The following is a 13004-nucleotide window of genomic DNA, read 5'->3' as shown; positions in this document are numbered from 1 at the left end:
TTTTTTATATAGTATCTCTTATAGTACTCTATTTTAGTATGTTATAAATTTTTACTATTATAATAAAATTAATATTTATATATTAAATTAAAAATAAAATATAAAATAACATATTTTAGTATTCTTTCTAAGTACTCTCAATAATCTTATTTTTATTACTGTTTTGGGTTCTCACTTTTGTGTTAATGACTAAAAGTGGGTTTGTGAAAATGGAGAAGCTAAAAATTGTTAGCTTCTTTTAAACTTGATTTTGAGTACAAAATCATTTCTGCCTTCATGAATAAAAAAATTTATCAAACTAAAAATTGAAGCTTTCAAGAAGCTTAAATGTACTTCTTTCCTTCTAATGCATTTGTTAAACACACCCTTACTAGTTATGCTTTTATTATTATTTTTAGTTAATTTTTTATTTAAATTTATCATTTTTAATAGAAACAATAATACATATTATAAAAAATTAGAATAATAAAAAATACACAAGAATTACAATGATATATTTTACAATATCAAACAAAAAAATATTTTATAATTTTTTTTAGCACTCTCAGTATTTTTTATTTAATATTATTTTGGATTGTAAAATTTTATTACTTATAACTCTATTTTTATGCATAATCAATTCTTTATTTACTTTATCTTTTTTAATAAGATCAATAATTCATATTATAATAAAATTATAATAAAAAATTTAATAAAAAAATAAAAAATCAAAATATAAAAGAAAATACTAAAAATGATAAAAAAATAAAATTTTGGAAATGACTTAAAACAAAATATAAAAATTCTGATGAAGCAAATTATTAAAACAAATAATGATAAACAAATATAAACGCACGTTAAGTAAATAATAAATGTAGAAACTACAATTTTTTGTTTCAAATAAATGCGTTCTTAAGATACAAAATTGCGTCTGCGTTTAGAATAAAAAAATTATCAAACACTGAAAAGCATCATTTAAAGAATTTAAATGCACTTTTATTTTTTTAAACACATTTGTCAAACATATTTTGAATAATAATTTTTTTTTTATTTTGAGACTGCAAATATTTAGATACATAAATGTTGTATTCTGTTAAATGGTTTTCATGTGAGTAGTATGATGATACTCAAAATATTTGAATTATCTACCCTTTTTTTTATATCTACATTTCTCTTCAACAGTTATAAATTAGAGTTATACTATATATACAAATCTTTTTAGTTTACAAATCTTATAAGTTGGGTCAAATTTAAAAAAAATTATTCATTCAACACACTCGTCACTCAACCATTTCAGAGCAAGCTCTCACTCACCATTATGGAAGACACTTCTTTTTCTTCACGTTCCTCCTTTTCCTCCTTCTCTTCCTTCTTCTTCTTCTCCTTTTTCTTTGCGTTTTTTCTTTTTTTCGCGTGTTTCATCTTCATCGTTATTTTTTTATCACCATTGTTGTTGCTGCATTTTTTTCTCCTCCTCTTTCTATTAATTTTGCAATATTATGTATTTTTTCTTCTTTGTTTGATTTTTTCTCCTAATGTAAGAAGAATTATAAGAAAACGAAATAAGAAGATGAGGAAGAAGAAGCAGTAGAAGATGAAGAGGCAGTAGAAAATGAAGAGGAGGAAGAGGAAGAGTTTTGAATTATGCATAACTTATCAGAATAAAAATACACCAAAAAATTCTTAAAATACACCCAAATATCTTCGTATTACACCCAAATATCTTCATATTACACCCAAATTTGCTGCAAATACAGAAAAAAAATTTTTTCTAATGGTGTATTTTTCTCTTCTTTTTTTCCTTATTTCTTTCTTTCTTTTAGTTAAATGAATGTAAATTCATCATCTTTCAACTAATTTTGCAGCATTATGTGTTTCTTCTTCTTTGTTTGATTTTTTGTTTTTGTTCTTGTTAAAAGAATAAAACAAGAAGAAATTTGAGAAGGTAAAATAAAAAGAAAAAAGATGAATAAGAAAAAAAAGAAGATAGTGAAGATGATAAAAAAAAAAGAAACAGTAGAAAATGAGAAGGAGGAAGAGGAAGAGTTCTGAATTATGCACAACTTATCAGAATAAAAATACACCCAAAAATTCTTAAAATACACCCAAATATCTTTGTGTTATACCCAAATATCTTCGTACTACACCCAAATTTACTGCAGAAAAATGTTTCCTCTAATGCTATATTTTTTCTTTAAATTGAACCACACCTTAACCTTAGATTCAAAACAATAATCAATTTCGTTCTGGTTCAATCTGAACCTGAATTATTTATTATCATCAACGAGTTAACTGATGATGAAGGAGAAAGAGAAAACAAAAAGAGGAGAAGAAATTTCAATGAAAACAGAAGGAGGAGGAAGAGGTGGTGTTGATGACGACGATAACGAGAGAGAAAAGTTACGAAAAAAAAAGAAGAGGCACAGAGGAAGAAGAAGAAAAAGAGACACACAGAAAAAACACATAAATATAAATGACTTGTATGAAAACGTTTGTATTTGGAAAATATTTCTATAAGTATATTAAAAGAATTTTATAAGTTAATTAATTAGCACGTGTTATACACTTGGTAATGTAACAAGGAAAGAGTTAATTATAAATTTGGCAAATAAGTTATTTCATTCGAGATTACCACCTGATAATGATTGATTTGTTGCGATCCAACAGGTTTAAATATTATATATATCACTAGTTAACTACTGGTTTCTTATGAATGGGTAAAGAAAAGTTGGTTGGCACGTGGTTTATATAATAATTTAAGTGCACATTATCTTGCATCAAATATAAATAACCTATTATTGCACGCTACTAAAAGTATAAAATATTGGTCAAAGAAGATACAAGATATGCCAAAACAGCATATAGTTGACCTTTTGCTCGAAATCAAAAATTAATTAATCATCAAAACTGACATCTACAGACTACAAATGACAAGGGAGGGGAAGATCCTCTTATAGATATGCTGCTTCTCGTGGCAACATTATCAAGTCTTAATAAATAATGTCAAATTATGATATGAATCATATGGTAAGCTAATTAATACAGGCTGTGGGAACATGCAAGTTGACATAAAGCAATCTCAATATTTTCATTTAAATTCTAATGTCGGCATTGCTAATATATCACGTGCGTACCATTTTGTAACAAAGTTGAGATGCTTTCAAGGGGAGGTTGATACGTGGTTTGGAAGATTTTTTAGTCTATATTTAATTTGTTTTGTTGTTAGAATTTAATAAAAATTAAATCTGATTTAAATTAAATTATTTTTAGAGATTTAAATTCAAATTAGATATCTAACAAGATTTGGCTTATTTTTAAGTTGGTATGTTAAAAGCTTATTTAAAATTCATTGTTATTTTTTTTAAATCAATTTTGAGGAATGAAAATTTTTTAAAATTTCTTTGAGAAACTTAAATAAAAACAGAAGAGGTAGAATAATTTTTTTAACTGTTACATCATAGAAGTAGAGAAGTTTCTTTTTTTTCGATTTTCCATCTTATCTTTGGTTCGGTTTCGTATCATTTGGTATTAGATTTCAAGTATTAGATTCCTTATCAATCTATATTTATTTTTCTTTATCCTAATTAAAAAAAACTCGCATTTGTTCATCTTCGTGTCTTCCTTCGTCTTTTTTTTATTCTTTTTTGCTATGGTCTCTTTATTATTTCTTTATTATTATTCGTGGTTTTTTTTGTTTTCCATAGCATTAGATTGTTTTCTTATTATTCGTGGTTTTCTTCTGTTTTCTCGGCAAATTTTTGTTTTTTTTTTAACCAAAAAGTAACAAATGTCAGCCATCTTAAAATATTTTCATGTGAAGGGGACTGCTTATTATTTTACCTGTTCGTATTCGGTGTCTTTTCTCTTTTATTTCAGTCAATTTTGTTTGAAAAACTAAAGCATGGGCATGCATATACATGAGTGGTGATTCTAAAAGCTAACAGCTTCATGTTACATATGTGAAGGCTCAGTGCTGTATCCGTTTTAAGAGAAAAGAAGCTAAACCAAAAATGGCATCAGCATTGATGACGGGGGATGATTTAGCCATGTCAACCAGCGGTCGCCGGAGCTTGACCTCTGCCAGCTTCAGGGACGTTTGGACTGCGGCGGCTGAGCCGGACGTGTTTGGCCGTAGCAACCGCCACATGCAGGAGGACGACGAGCAGCACCTCACTTGGGCTGCCATCGAGAGACTGCCAACATTAGATCGAATGAGAAAAGGTGTGCTCAAGCAAGTTCTTGATAATGGCGAAGTAGTCCATGGCGAAGTTGATGTTACCAAGCTTGGCTGGTGTTTGTTTATCTCTCTATCTATATCTATCACCGAAACCAAAGTTTTTTATTATTAATTAGTTGATGAATTTTGCTATTGTTACTTTCAGGGTGGGGATTGAAATTCCTAAAATTGAAGTCCGGTATGAGAATTTATCTGCAGAGGGAGATTTGTATGTTGGGAGTAGAGCGCTTCCTACTTTGCTTAATGCCACTCTCCACACTTTTGAGGTACTTGAATGTTCCCACATTAGCAATTGTTTAATGCTGATTATTATTATTTTCTGGTATGAATAATTTCACTGTATTATATGATATATGATGTTTAGTTAAATTTGAGAATAGCACCATTAGTAGAACTAATGCTTTGACTGATTCATTCATTTGAACGATAGAGCATCTTAGGATTGTTTCACCTTGCACCCTCCAAGAAGAAAGAAATTCAGATTCTTAAAGATGTTAGTGGAATAATAAAACCATCAAGGTAAAACGATTCTCATTTATATTGAGTTATATTTAATGTGTACACAGTTAGTTCTATCATGCAACAATCGAAAAAAAGGTATTTGAATCTCTATGCACAACTTTTTCTTGTGTGAAATCTCAAAATGACTCTCCTGCTGGGTCCTCCGGGTGCTGGGAAAACTACATTGCTTCTAGCACTTGCAGGGAAACTTGACCGTGACTTAAGGGTTTGTTCCTATTTCATTATGCTTTCTTTTGTTGTTGTTGGTTTTTTTTCTATATAATTAGTTACTACTTACTACCATTTCCCGAAAACTGTGTCTGAATAAATTGGTACATTAAAACAATAAATGTATCTAAATATTAATTTGTCCAAATTGGTAGTTATTTTGATCTATGATGTTTTGTGAGCAGTCCTCGGGGAAAATCACTTATTGTGGTCATGAGCTAAATGAATTCGTTGCTGGAAAAACTTGTGCCTATATTAGTCAACATGATATTCACTATGGAGAAATGACAGTGAGAGAGACATTAGATTTCTCAGGACGCTGTTTAGGTGTTGGAACGAGGTACGAGATGCTGGTGGAACTGTCAAGAAGGGAGAAAGATGCAGGAATAAAGCCAAACCCTGAAATTGATGCATTCATGAAGGCCACAGCTATGTCAGGCCAAAAATCCAGTTTGGTAACTGATTATGTTCTCAAGGTTAGCGTCTCCATTGTAGAAACTTAAATTTCTTTTACTTATTTGATTTTTTTCCTCAATTTTAAGGTCTTAGATGATCCTCCATTCTATGATAGTGGAGTGATGAGTATACAATGAGTACATAAAAAAAAGTCACGTGAACGCTACTGATTTTATCATCCACTTGTATAACTTCATCCCTTAATCTGACAGATACTTGGAATGGATATTTGTGCTGACATTATGGTTGGTGATGAAATGAGAAGGGGTATCTCTGGTGGACAGAAAAAGCGCTTAACTACAGGTGAGTTTTTTTCTTCTCATAGTAGCATAATTTCTTAAAATACTGGCTTGTATAAGCATTTTATAGTTTATTTATTGATCGACACTAAATGCTTTCAGTTGTAATTGGGTGTAGGGGAGATGTTGGTTGGACCGGCAAAGGTGCTCTTCATGGATGAAATATCAACAGGGTTGGACAGTTCCACCACTTTTCAGATATGCAAGTTCTTGAGACAGATGGTTCATATCATGGATGTGACCATGGTGATTTCTCTTCTGCAGCCAGCACCAGAGACATTTGATCTCTTTGATGACATTATCCTACTTTCAGAAGGCCAAATTGTATACCAAGGTCCGCGCCAGAGCGTGCTACAGTTCTTTGAACACATGGGATTCAAGTGTCCAGAGAGAAAAGGAGTTGCTGATTTTCTACAAGAAGTAACATCCAAGAAAGACCAGCAACAATATTGGTCTCAAAAAGATGAACCTTATAGATACGTTTCGACTTCGGAATTCGCAGAGGCCTTCAGTTCATTTAAAATAGGTGAACAACTTGTGACTGAGCTTGGGATTCCCTATGATAAGCGTGGAGTCCACCAAGCTGCTTTGGTAAAAGACAAGTATGGCATATCAAACTGGGAACTATTTAAGGCATGCTTCTCAAGAGAATGGTTGCTCATGAAGCGTAGTGCTTTTGTTTATGTATTCAAGACAACACAGATAACAATTATGTCTATCATCACCTTTACTGTGTTCCTTAGAACCCAAATGCCAGTGGGGACTGTCCAAGATGGACAAAAATTCTTTGGAGCACTATTTTTCACTCTAATAAATGTGATGTTTACTGGAATGGCAGAACTAGCCATGACTGTATTCAGGCTTCCAGTGTTCTACAAACAAAGGGATTTTTTGTTCTTCCCTGCATGGTCCTTTGGGTTACCTATATGGGTTCTAAGGATCCCTCTCTTCCTTATGGAATCAGGGATATGGATTGTTCTTACATATTATACTGTTGGGTTTGCTCCTGGTGCTGATAGGTAACTCAATGATTTAATTTATTGTTTTCTTTGGCTTTGGTGGTAATAATAGTTTGTACTTTGAGGAGATAAGAATGATACAATTTCTAATTCACACATTTCCCTTCATTATTTCATTAGATTTTTTCGACAATTCTTGGCATTGTTTGGAATCCATCAGATGGCTCTGTCTCTATTTCGATCATTGCTGCGGTTGGTAGAACACCAGTTGTTGCTAATACACTGGGTACCTTGACCTTGCAAGTCATATTTGTGCTTGAAGGTTTTATTTTTGCCAAAGGTAAGCCATTGATAACTATATGTTATCTTCATTTTCTTCGATATTATGACTAAATAAGTTACTTTTTCTTGCCCTTTTTTTTTTTAATAGTAGTAGTATAGTTAAATGCATTGTAATTTCTTGTGTGTTTGCAGACGACATTGCGCCATGGATGATATGGGGTTATTATATATCTCCTATGATGTATGGCCAGAATGCCATAGTGATGAATGAATTCTTAGATAAAAGATGGAGTCAAGTATGAATTCAATTTGACTGTAGATAGCATAGAGCCAAATAAAGTGTTTATGGCCTTGTTAGTTACCTCACTATACTTGAACTTTAAGAACTGCTGATTTTTTTTCTTTCCCAATATATTGCAGCCAAATACAGACCCTAGAATTGATGCACCAACAGTTGGAAAATTACTTCTCAGATATAGAGGTTTCTATACAGAAGATTATTGGTTTTGGATCTGCATTGGAGCCTTGTTTGGGTTTTCTCTTCTTTTCAATCTTCTATTTGTTGTTGCATTGACTTACTTGAATCGTGAGTTATATGTCCTTTGATTTTCAGTCAGTAATTCAGTGATATTTTAAGCATCTGTAAACATGTTAATGTCAAACTATAATTGCAGCTTTGAGTGATTCGAAAGCGGTCATCGCAGATGAAGGTGAAGGGAACAAAATATCATCCTCCAAACAGCTTATCTTTGAAGGTTTCTGTGCCTACTTTATCTCTACATTCTTTCCTTGTGATTCCAAGTTCAACTCATTGTTATTTTAAACATAAGTTAGGGTATAGAACTACCTAGAAGCTTTAATTTTGACTCAAAAGCACATTTTTGTGTAACTTATAATTGTGTTTTTGAGAAGGTTACTCAGCACAACTCCATGCAATAAAGTATCACCATTTCATTTAATGCTGCTAATCTTTTATCATATATCGCAAGTGCAGAGATGGAAATGAAAAATTCTTCAGAAATTTCCGGTCCTTCGAACCAAGAAGAAAGAAGAGGAATGGTTTTACCGTTTGAGCCTTTATCACTTGCATTCAATCATGTTAGCTACTATGTAGATATGCCTGCTGTAAGGGACTACTTCTAACCATTCTAAATTTGCTACCTTTTATGCTGTCTTAAATTATATTGACGTGTTTATGATAGCGAAAGGTATTCAAAATAAAGCTTTTGGTTTGTTTTGTGACCATTAACACACTAGGAAATGAAGAATCAAGGTTTCAGTTCAGATAGACTACAACTACTACAAGATGTGAGTGGTGCTTTCAAACCAGGAATATTGACAGCACTTGTAGGTGTTAGTGGCGCGGGGAAGACAACGCTCATGGATGTATTAGCCGGAAGAAAAACAGGTGGTTACATCAAAGGAAATATTAGCATCTCAGGTTATCCAAAGAACCAAGCAACATTTGCTCGGATTAGCGGTTATTGTGAACAGAATGACATTCATTCTCCACATGTTACTGTCTATGAATCACTATTATTCTCAGCATGGCTTCGTCTTCCTTCAGATGTAAAAACAGAAGCACGAAAGGTTTGTCGAAAAAATCTATCATCATGGCCTTAATAATTAAATATGTGTTATATTGAGCAGAATTTCTATTGGTGATGCAGATGTTTGTTGAAGAAGTTATGGAGTTGGTCGAGCTTATACCAATCAAAGATGCATTGGTAGGCCTTCCAGGTGTAGATGGCCTATCAACAGAACAAAGGAAGAGGCTTACTGTAGCTGTAGAGCTTGTAGCCAACCCTTCAATCATCTTCATGGATGAACCAACATCTGGACTTGATGCTAGAGCTGCAGCGATTGTTATGCGAACCTTGAGAAATACAGTGGACACCGGAAGAACTGTCGTGTGTACAATTCACCAACCTAGCATAGACATTTTTGAGGCCTTTGACGAGGTAAGTTTAGACTCTTATATAGAGCGCATAGCGTTTCTCATTTATTTCATAGATTGTTACATATCTTCAACTTTGATATTTCCTTGGTATCATAGCTATTGTTGATGAAAAGAGGAGGACAAGTTATTTATGCTGGTCCACTTGGTCGCCACTCACATAAACTCATAGAATATTTCGAAGTGAGTATTGAAGCTTTTCTATTTCAAGCATCTGAGAATCTAGGCTTTTTCTCCATACTTTTCTATGTATGTCTTATATTGAGGTTCTGCTTCAGGCTATCCCTGGAGTTCCTAAAATCAAGGATGGTTATAATCCTGCAACATGGATGCTTGATCTAAGCTCCATTTCAATGGAGGCTCAATTGGATGTAGATTTTGCAGCCATCTATGCCACCTCTGACCTTTATCAGTAAGTTATTTTTCTTTATCTGCTCCTATGTGCAACAAGAATTTCAGTTTTGTAACTCTTATTTTAATTGTACTTTCTTCAGGATGAATCAAGAACTCATCAAGGAGCTCAGTACTCCGACCCCAGGTTCCAAAGACTTGTCTTTCCCAGCCAAATATTCCCAATGATTCTTGGTTCAATGCAAAGCTTGCTTCTGGAAACAACATTGGTCGTACTGGAGACATCCTCAGTATAATGCTGTTAGATTCTTCATGACAATACTCATTGGACTCATTTTTGGTCTAATATTCTGGAATAAAGCAAAGAACACGTGAGTCATGTCAGATTTTACATAATTTTTTTCAATTTATGATTTTAAATGCTTTTCTTATTGCTCCTGTGGCCTCAATTGTGTTTTGATGTTTACTGAAAAAAAATTTGGTAGTCACAAACAACAAGATTTAATGAACCTTTTGGGAGCTATGTACTCTGCTGTGATCTTCCTTGGAGCGACGAACGCTTCAGCAGTACAACCAGTTGTTGCCATTGAAAGAACCGTCTTCTATCGTGAAAGGGCTGCAGGGATGTATTCTGCATTGCCCTATGCATTTGGCCAGGTAAAATACAAAGATTGGCAATCCTATTCATTTTTCCCAGAAGAAATATTTTTAAAATATTGAATAAAGTAATACGATTAACATAAAACTAACATTCAATTTTGTGTTTAAAGGAGCTAAGCTTGTGTTGTTTTTTAAGAAGACAATCTTTGTTAGGCAAGTTGTGTTGCAAATGTTTTTTAATTATGTAAACTATAAGCAACTTGCTAATTCTGCAGGTGGCAATAGAGGCAATTTACAATGCAATTCAAACTGCCATTTACACTATTATCCTCTACTCCATGATTGGTTTCGAATGGAAGGTGGGGAACTTCTTTTGGTTCTACTACTACATTCTAATGTGTTTCATATACTTCACATTGTATGGAATGATGACTGTTGCTTTGACACCTGGTCACCAAGTTGCTGCCATTTGCATGTCCTTCTTTTTGAGCTTTTGGAACTTGTTCTCTGGCTTCCTCATTCCTAGAACGGTAAAATAATGTGCCATGCACTTTGATAGTTTTTTAGTAAACAACCAAAATTGCCCCTAATTTTTCAATGCGCCAATAAAAATATTTTTTATTTTTTATGAAGTTAAATATATTTTTAAAAAGTATTTTAAATATTAAATTTTGATTTTATTTTTTGCAAGTATAATTAAAAAAATAATATTTTTTATCCTCAAAATTTAGTAATTTTATGGCAAGTACATTTTTTTCTACAATTTTTTTATCAATCGACAAAAATACTTTTAAAAAAATGAATTCTAGAGATTAAATTTTTGTTCTTTTTTTTATATATTTTTTAAATAGTTATTCAAATATATTTACAAAATTTTGGATCAAATACATAAGTGTTTTGCTAAATATAAAAATTAAAAAGATTTTTGTCAGCATATTTAAAAGTTGGAGATGATTTTGGTAATTTACTCGTACTTTTTTCATAATTGAGATTTATTTTAATGTAATACGTTAATGGCATAAATACAGACCAAAGATTTCAGTTTGATTTTTTTGGTTTACCGAAACTAAAAGTCCGAACATAGAAAAATAAAATAAAAAATTAATCATAGATAAACTTATATTTGTACTAAACTCTAAATGTTGCAGCAAATCCCTGTGTGGTGGAGATGGTACTATTGGGCTTCTCCTGTTGCATGGATATTGTATGGCCTTATCACCTCTCAACTGGGTGACAAGGATGCAGAACTAGAGATACCAGGAAGTGGAACCATGCCACTGAAGCAACTCCTTAAAGATGTTTTGGGTTTTGACTATGACTTCCTTCCGGTGGTTGCTGTTGTTCATGTAGGCTGGGTGCTTCTTTTCTTGTTAGTCTTTGCCTATGGCATCAAATTCCTCAACTTTCAGAAGAGATAGTCCAAGCAAAAACCATATCACGTTTATTTATATTTTACTAACCAGCAGCTCGACCGTCTTCTATTGCTATTAAATTACATTATTCTTTAAAACAAAAAAAAAAGTAACATAAATAAACGAGTTTCTTATTTTGAAAATTGGTAAAAATTTTGTCTTCCATATATACAATATATTTATGTAGAAGATGAAAATAAAAGAAATCCAATCCAATAGGATAGAAATTCTTTGTATTGATCTTTTAAGTTTAGATTATTCATGTTAAATTATCTAAAAAGATCTTAACACAAAAGCATATCTAGATCTATGAATATAGTGAAAGGACTCATAATTTTAGTATTGACTTATGATTACTTGATTTTGAATAGTAGTAGTTCTTCAATCTTTTTTAATCAAAGTCTTTTGTATTTATGATAAAACTCAATAGCAATTTCTCTAATGAGTAAAGATAGCAAAGGCTAAAAATGTAAGTAGCACACGAGAATGGGATTGAATCATGCTTTGATTTATTTTATTTTGAAATAAGAATTTAAATACTTTTCAAGTTTTAGGACTTGTATGCGACGAATATAGGTTAGCGTGAGAAAGACAAGCTTATTTTAAGTTTTTTTTAAAATAAATGATGAGATATTATATTTTAAGGAAAGAAATTTTAAGATCTTTTTAAACTTTTTCAGATGCTTTTTAAATTGGTTTTTTAGTTCTCTCATATGTAATAAAGACTTCTGAACTTAGGATAGATAAATAGAATATAAAACTATAAAAGTAAGAGATAAGAGTTTTACTAATAAGATAATAAAAGTACATCTCGATGGGAGTTCTACTAATAGAATGATAGTACAAAAGATATTATTTGCATAGGGTCTTCTCAGGCTACAACAACTTTGACTCAGACTAATAAACCGTAGCATAATTTAAAAATTTTTGATATTTCACTGGCCTTTTCAACCAAGTCTCATATTGGATACTCCACCAACTTAAAAACGTCAGATATTATTTTCTCAAGTCTTTCGAGAACTATAAAATTACTCAAATTGACTCCTCACCAATATAAGAGTCTTAGATATTCTTGCATCAAGCTTTATCTGACTAAGAAATGATTTAGATTGGATACTCCACTAACCTAAGAACCTTGTATATTTTCTTAACCTTCTCAGACAAAATTTAAATTAGACTGCAATTTAACCTAAGAACTTTAAGTATTCTTTCATCAATCCTTCCTAGGAATAGAGATTAATACTAAATCAGGTTTCAATAGAGAACTCTTGAGTTCAAAGACTCACAGTGATAACTAGGGTGTTGGAAAAGTTTACAAACTTAACAACTTAGTTTGAGAATCTCTCTTAGTGTTTTCTGGTGTTCTAAGATTGTTCAAATTAAAAGATGTTATACGATGAATACATATTAATCTCAGAATTCTAAAAATGTAATTTAATCTAAAATGTGGAAATACAATTGTCTAAATTATAACTTAAAATCTTCTTCTGTCTTTGTCTTACAAAGGAAGGTGAATGTCAAAATATCTTTTACTTCTGATAACATCTTTTGTCATATTTAAAAACTTTGCAATATTTTGCAGATGAGAGAGCAAACTTCTCTAAATGGTTTTGCTTGTTAAGAATGCTCAAATTTCAATATTGGAGCTAAAATGTGCTTTTTGTAACGGAGAATGAGACATTTGTAATTCTAAGGTGTGTTATGTTACTTTTGCGGTAGCTTCAGTATTTAAAAAGTAGTTTT

The 13004-nt window shown here is 31.7% G+C and overlaps 1 protein-coding gene across 1 annotated transcript; it reads left to right on the top strand.

The window, feature by feature from the left end:
- The first annotated feature begins 4767 nt into the window (after positions 1–4767).
- LOC107493900 (pleiotropic drug resistance protein 2-like) lies at positions 4768–11386 on the top strand. Its single transcript, XM_052251302.1, is given in 18 exon segments — positions 4768–4943; positions 5131–5421; positions 5614–5704; positions 5819–6719; positions 6840–6898; positions 6901–6999; positions 7134–7237; positions 7362–7527; positions 7616–7696; positions 7936–8066; positions 8199–8531; positions 8612–8902; positions 8998–9081; positions 9177–9310; positions 9393–9620; positions 9735–9906; positions 10125–10379; positions 10998–11386. Coding segments are annotated over 18 exon segments (3774 nt in total). The 5' UTR covers positions 4768–4859; the 3' UTR covers positions 11268–11386.
- Positions 11387–13004: the final 1618 nt, after the last annotated feature.

Source organism: Arachis duranensis, chromosome 6 (genome assembly GCF_000817695.3).
Source record: "Arachis duranensis cultivar V14167 chromosome 6, aradu.V14167.gnm2.J7QH, whole genome shotgun sequence".
NCBI classification, from domain to species: Eukaryota; Viridiplantae; Streptophyta; class Magnoliopsida; order Fabales; family Fabaceae; genus Arachis; species Arachis duranensis.
The sequence above is the reverse complement of the archived record's forward strand: the minus strand, read 5'-3'. Positions and strand labels throughout refer to the sequence as shown.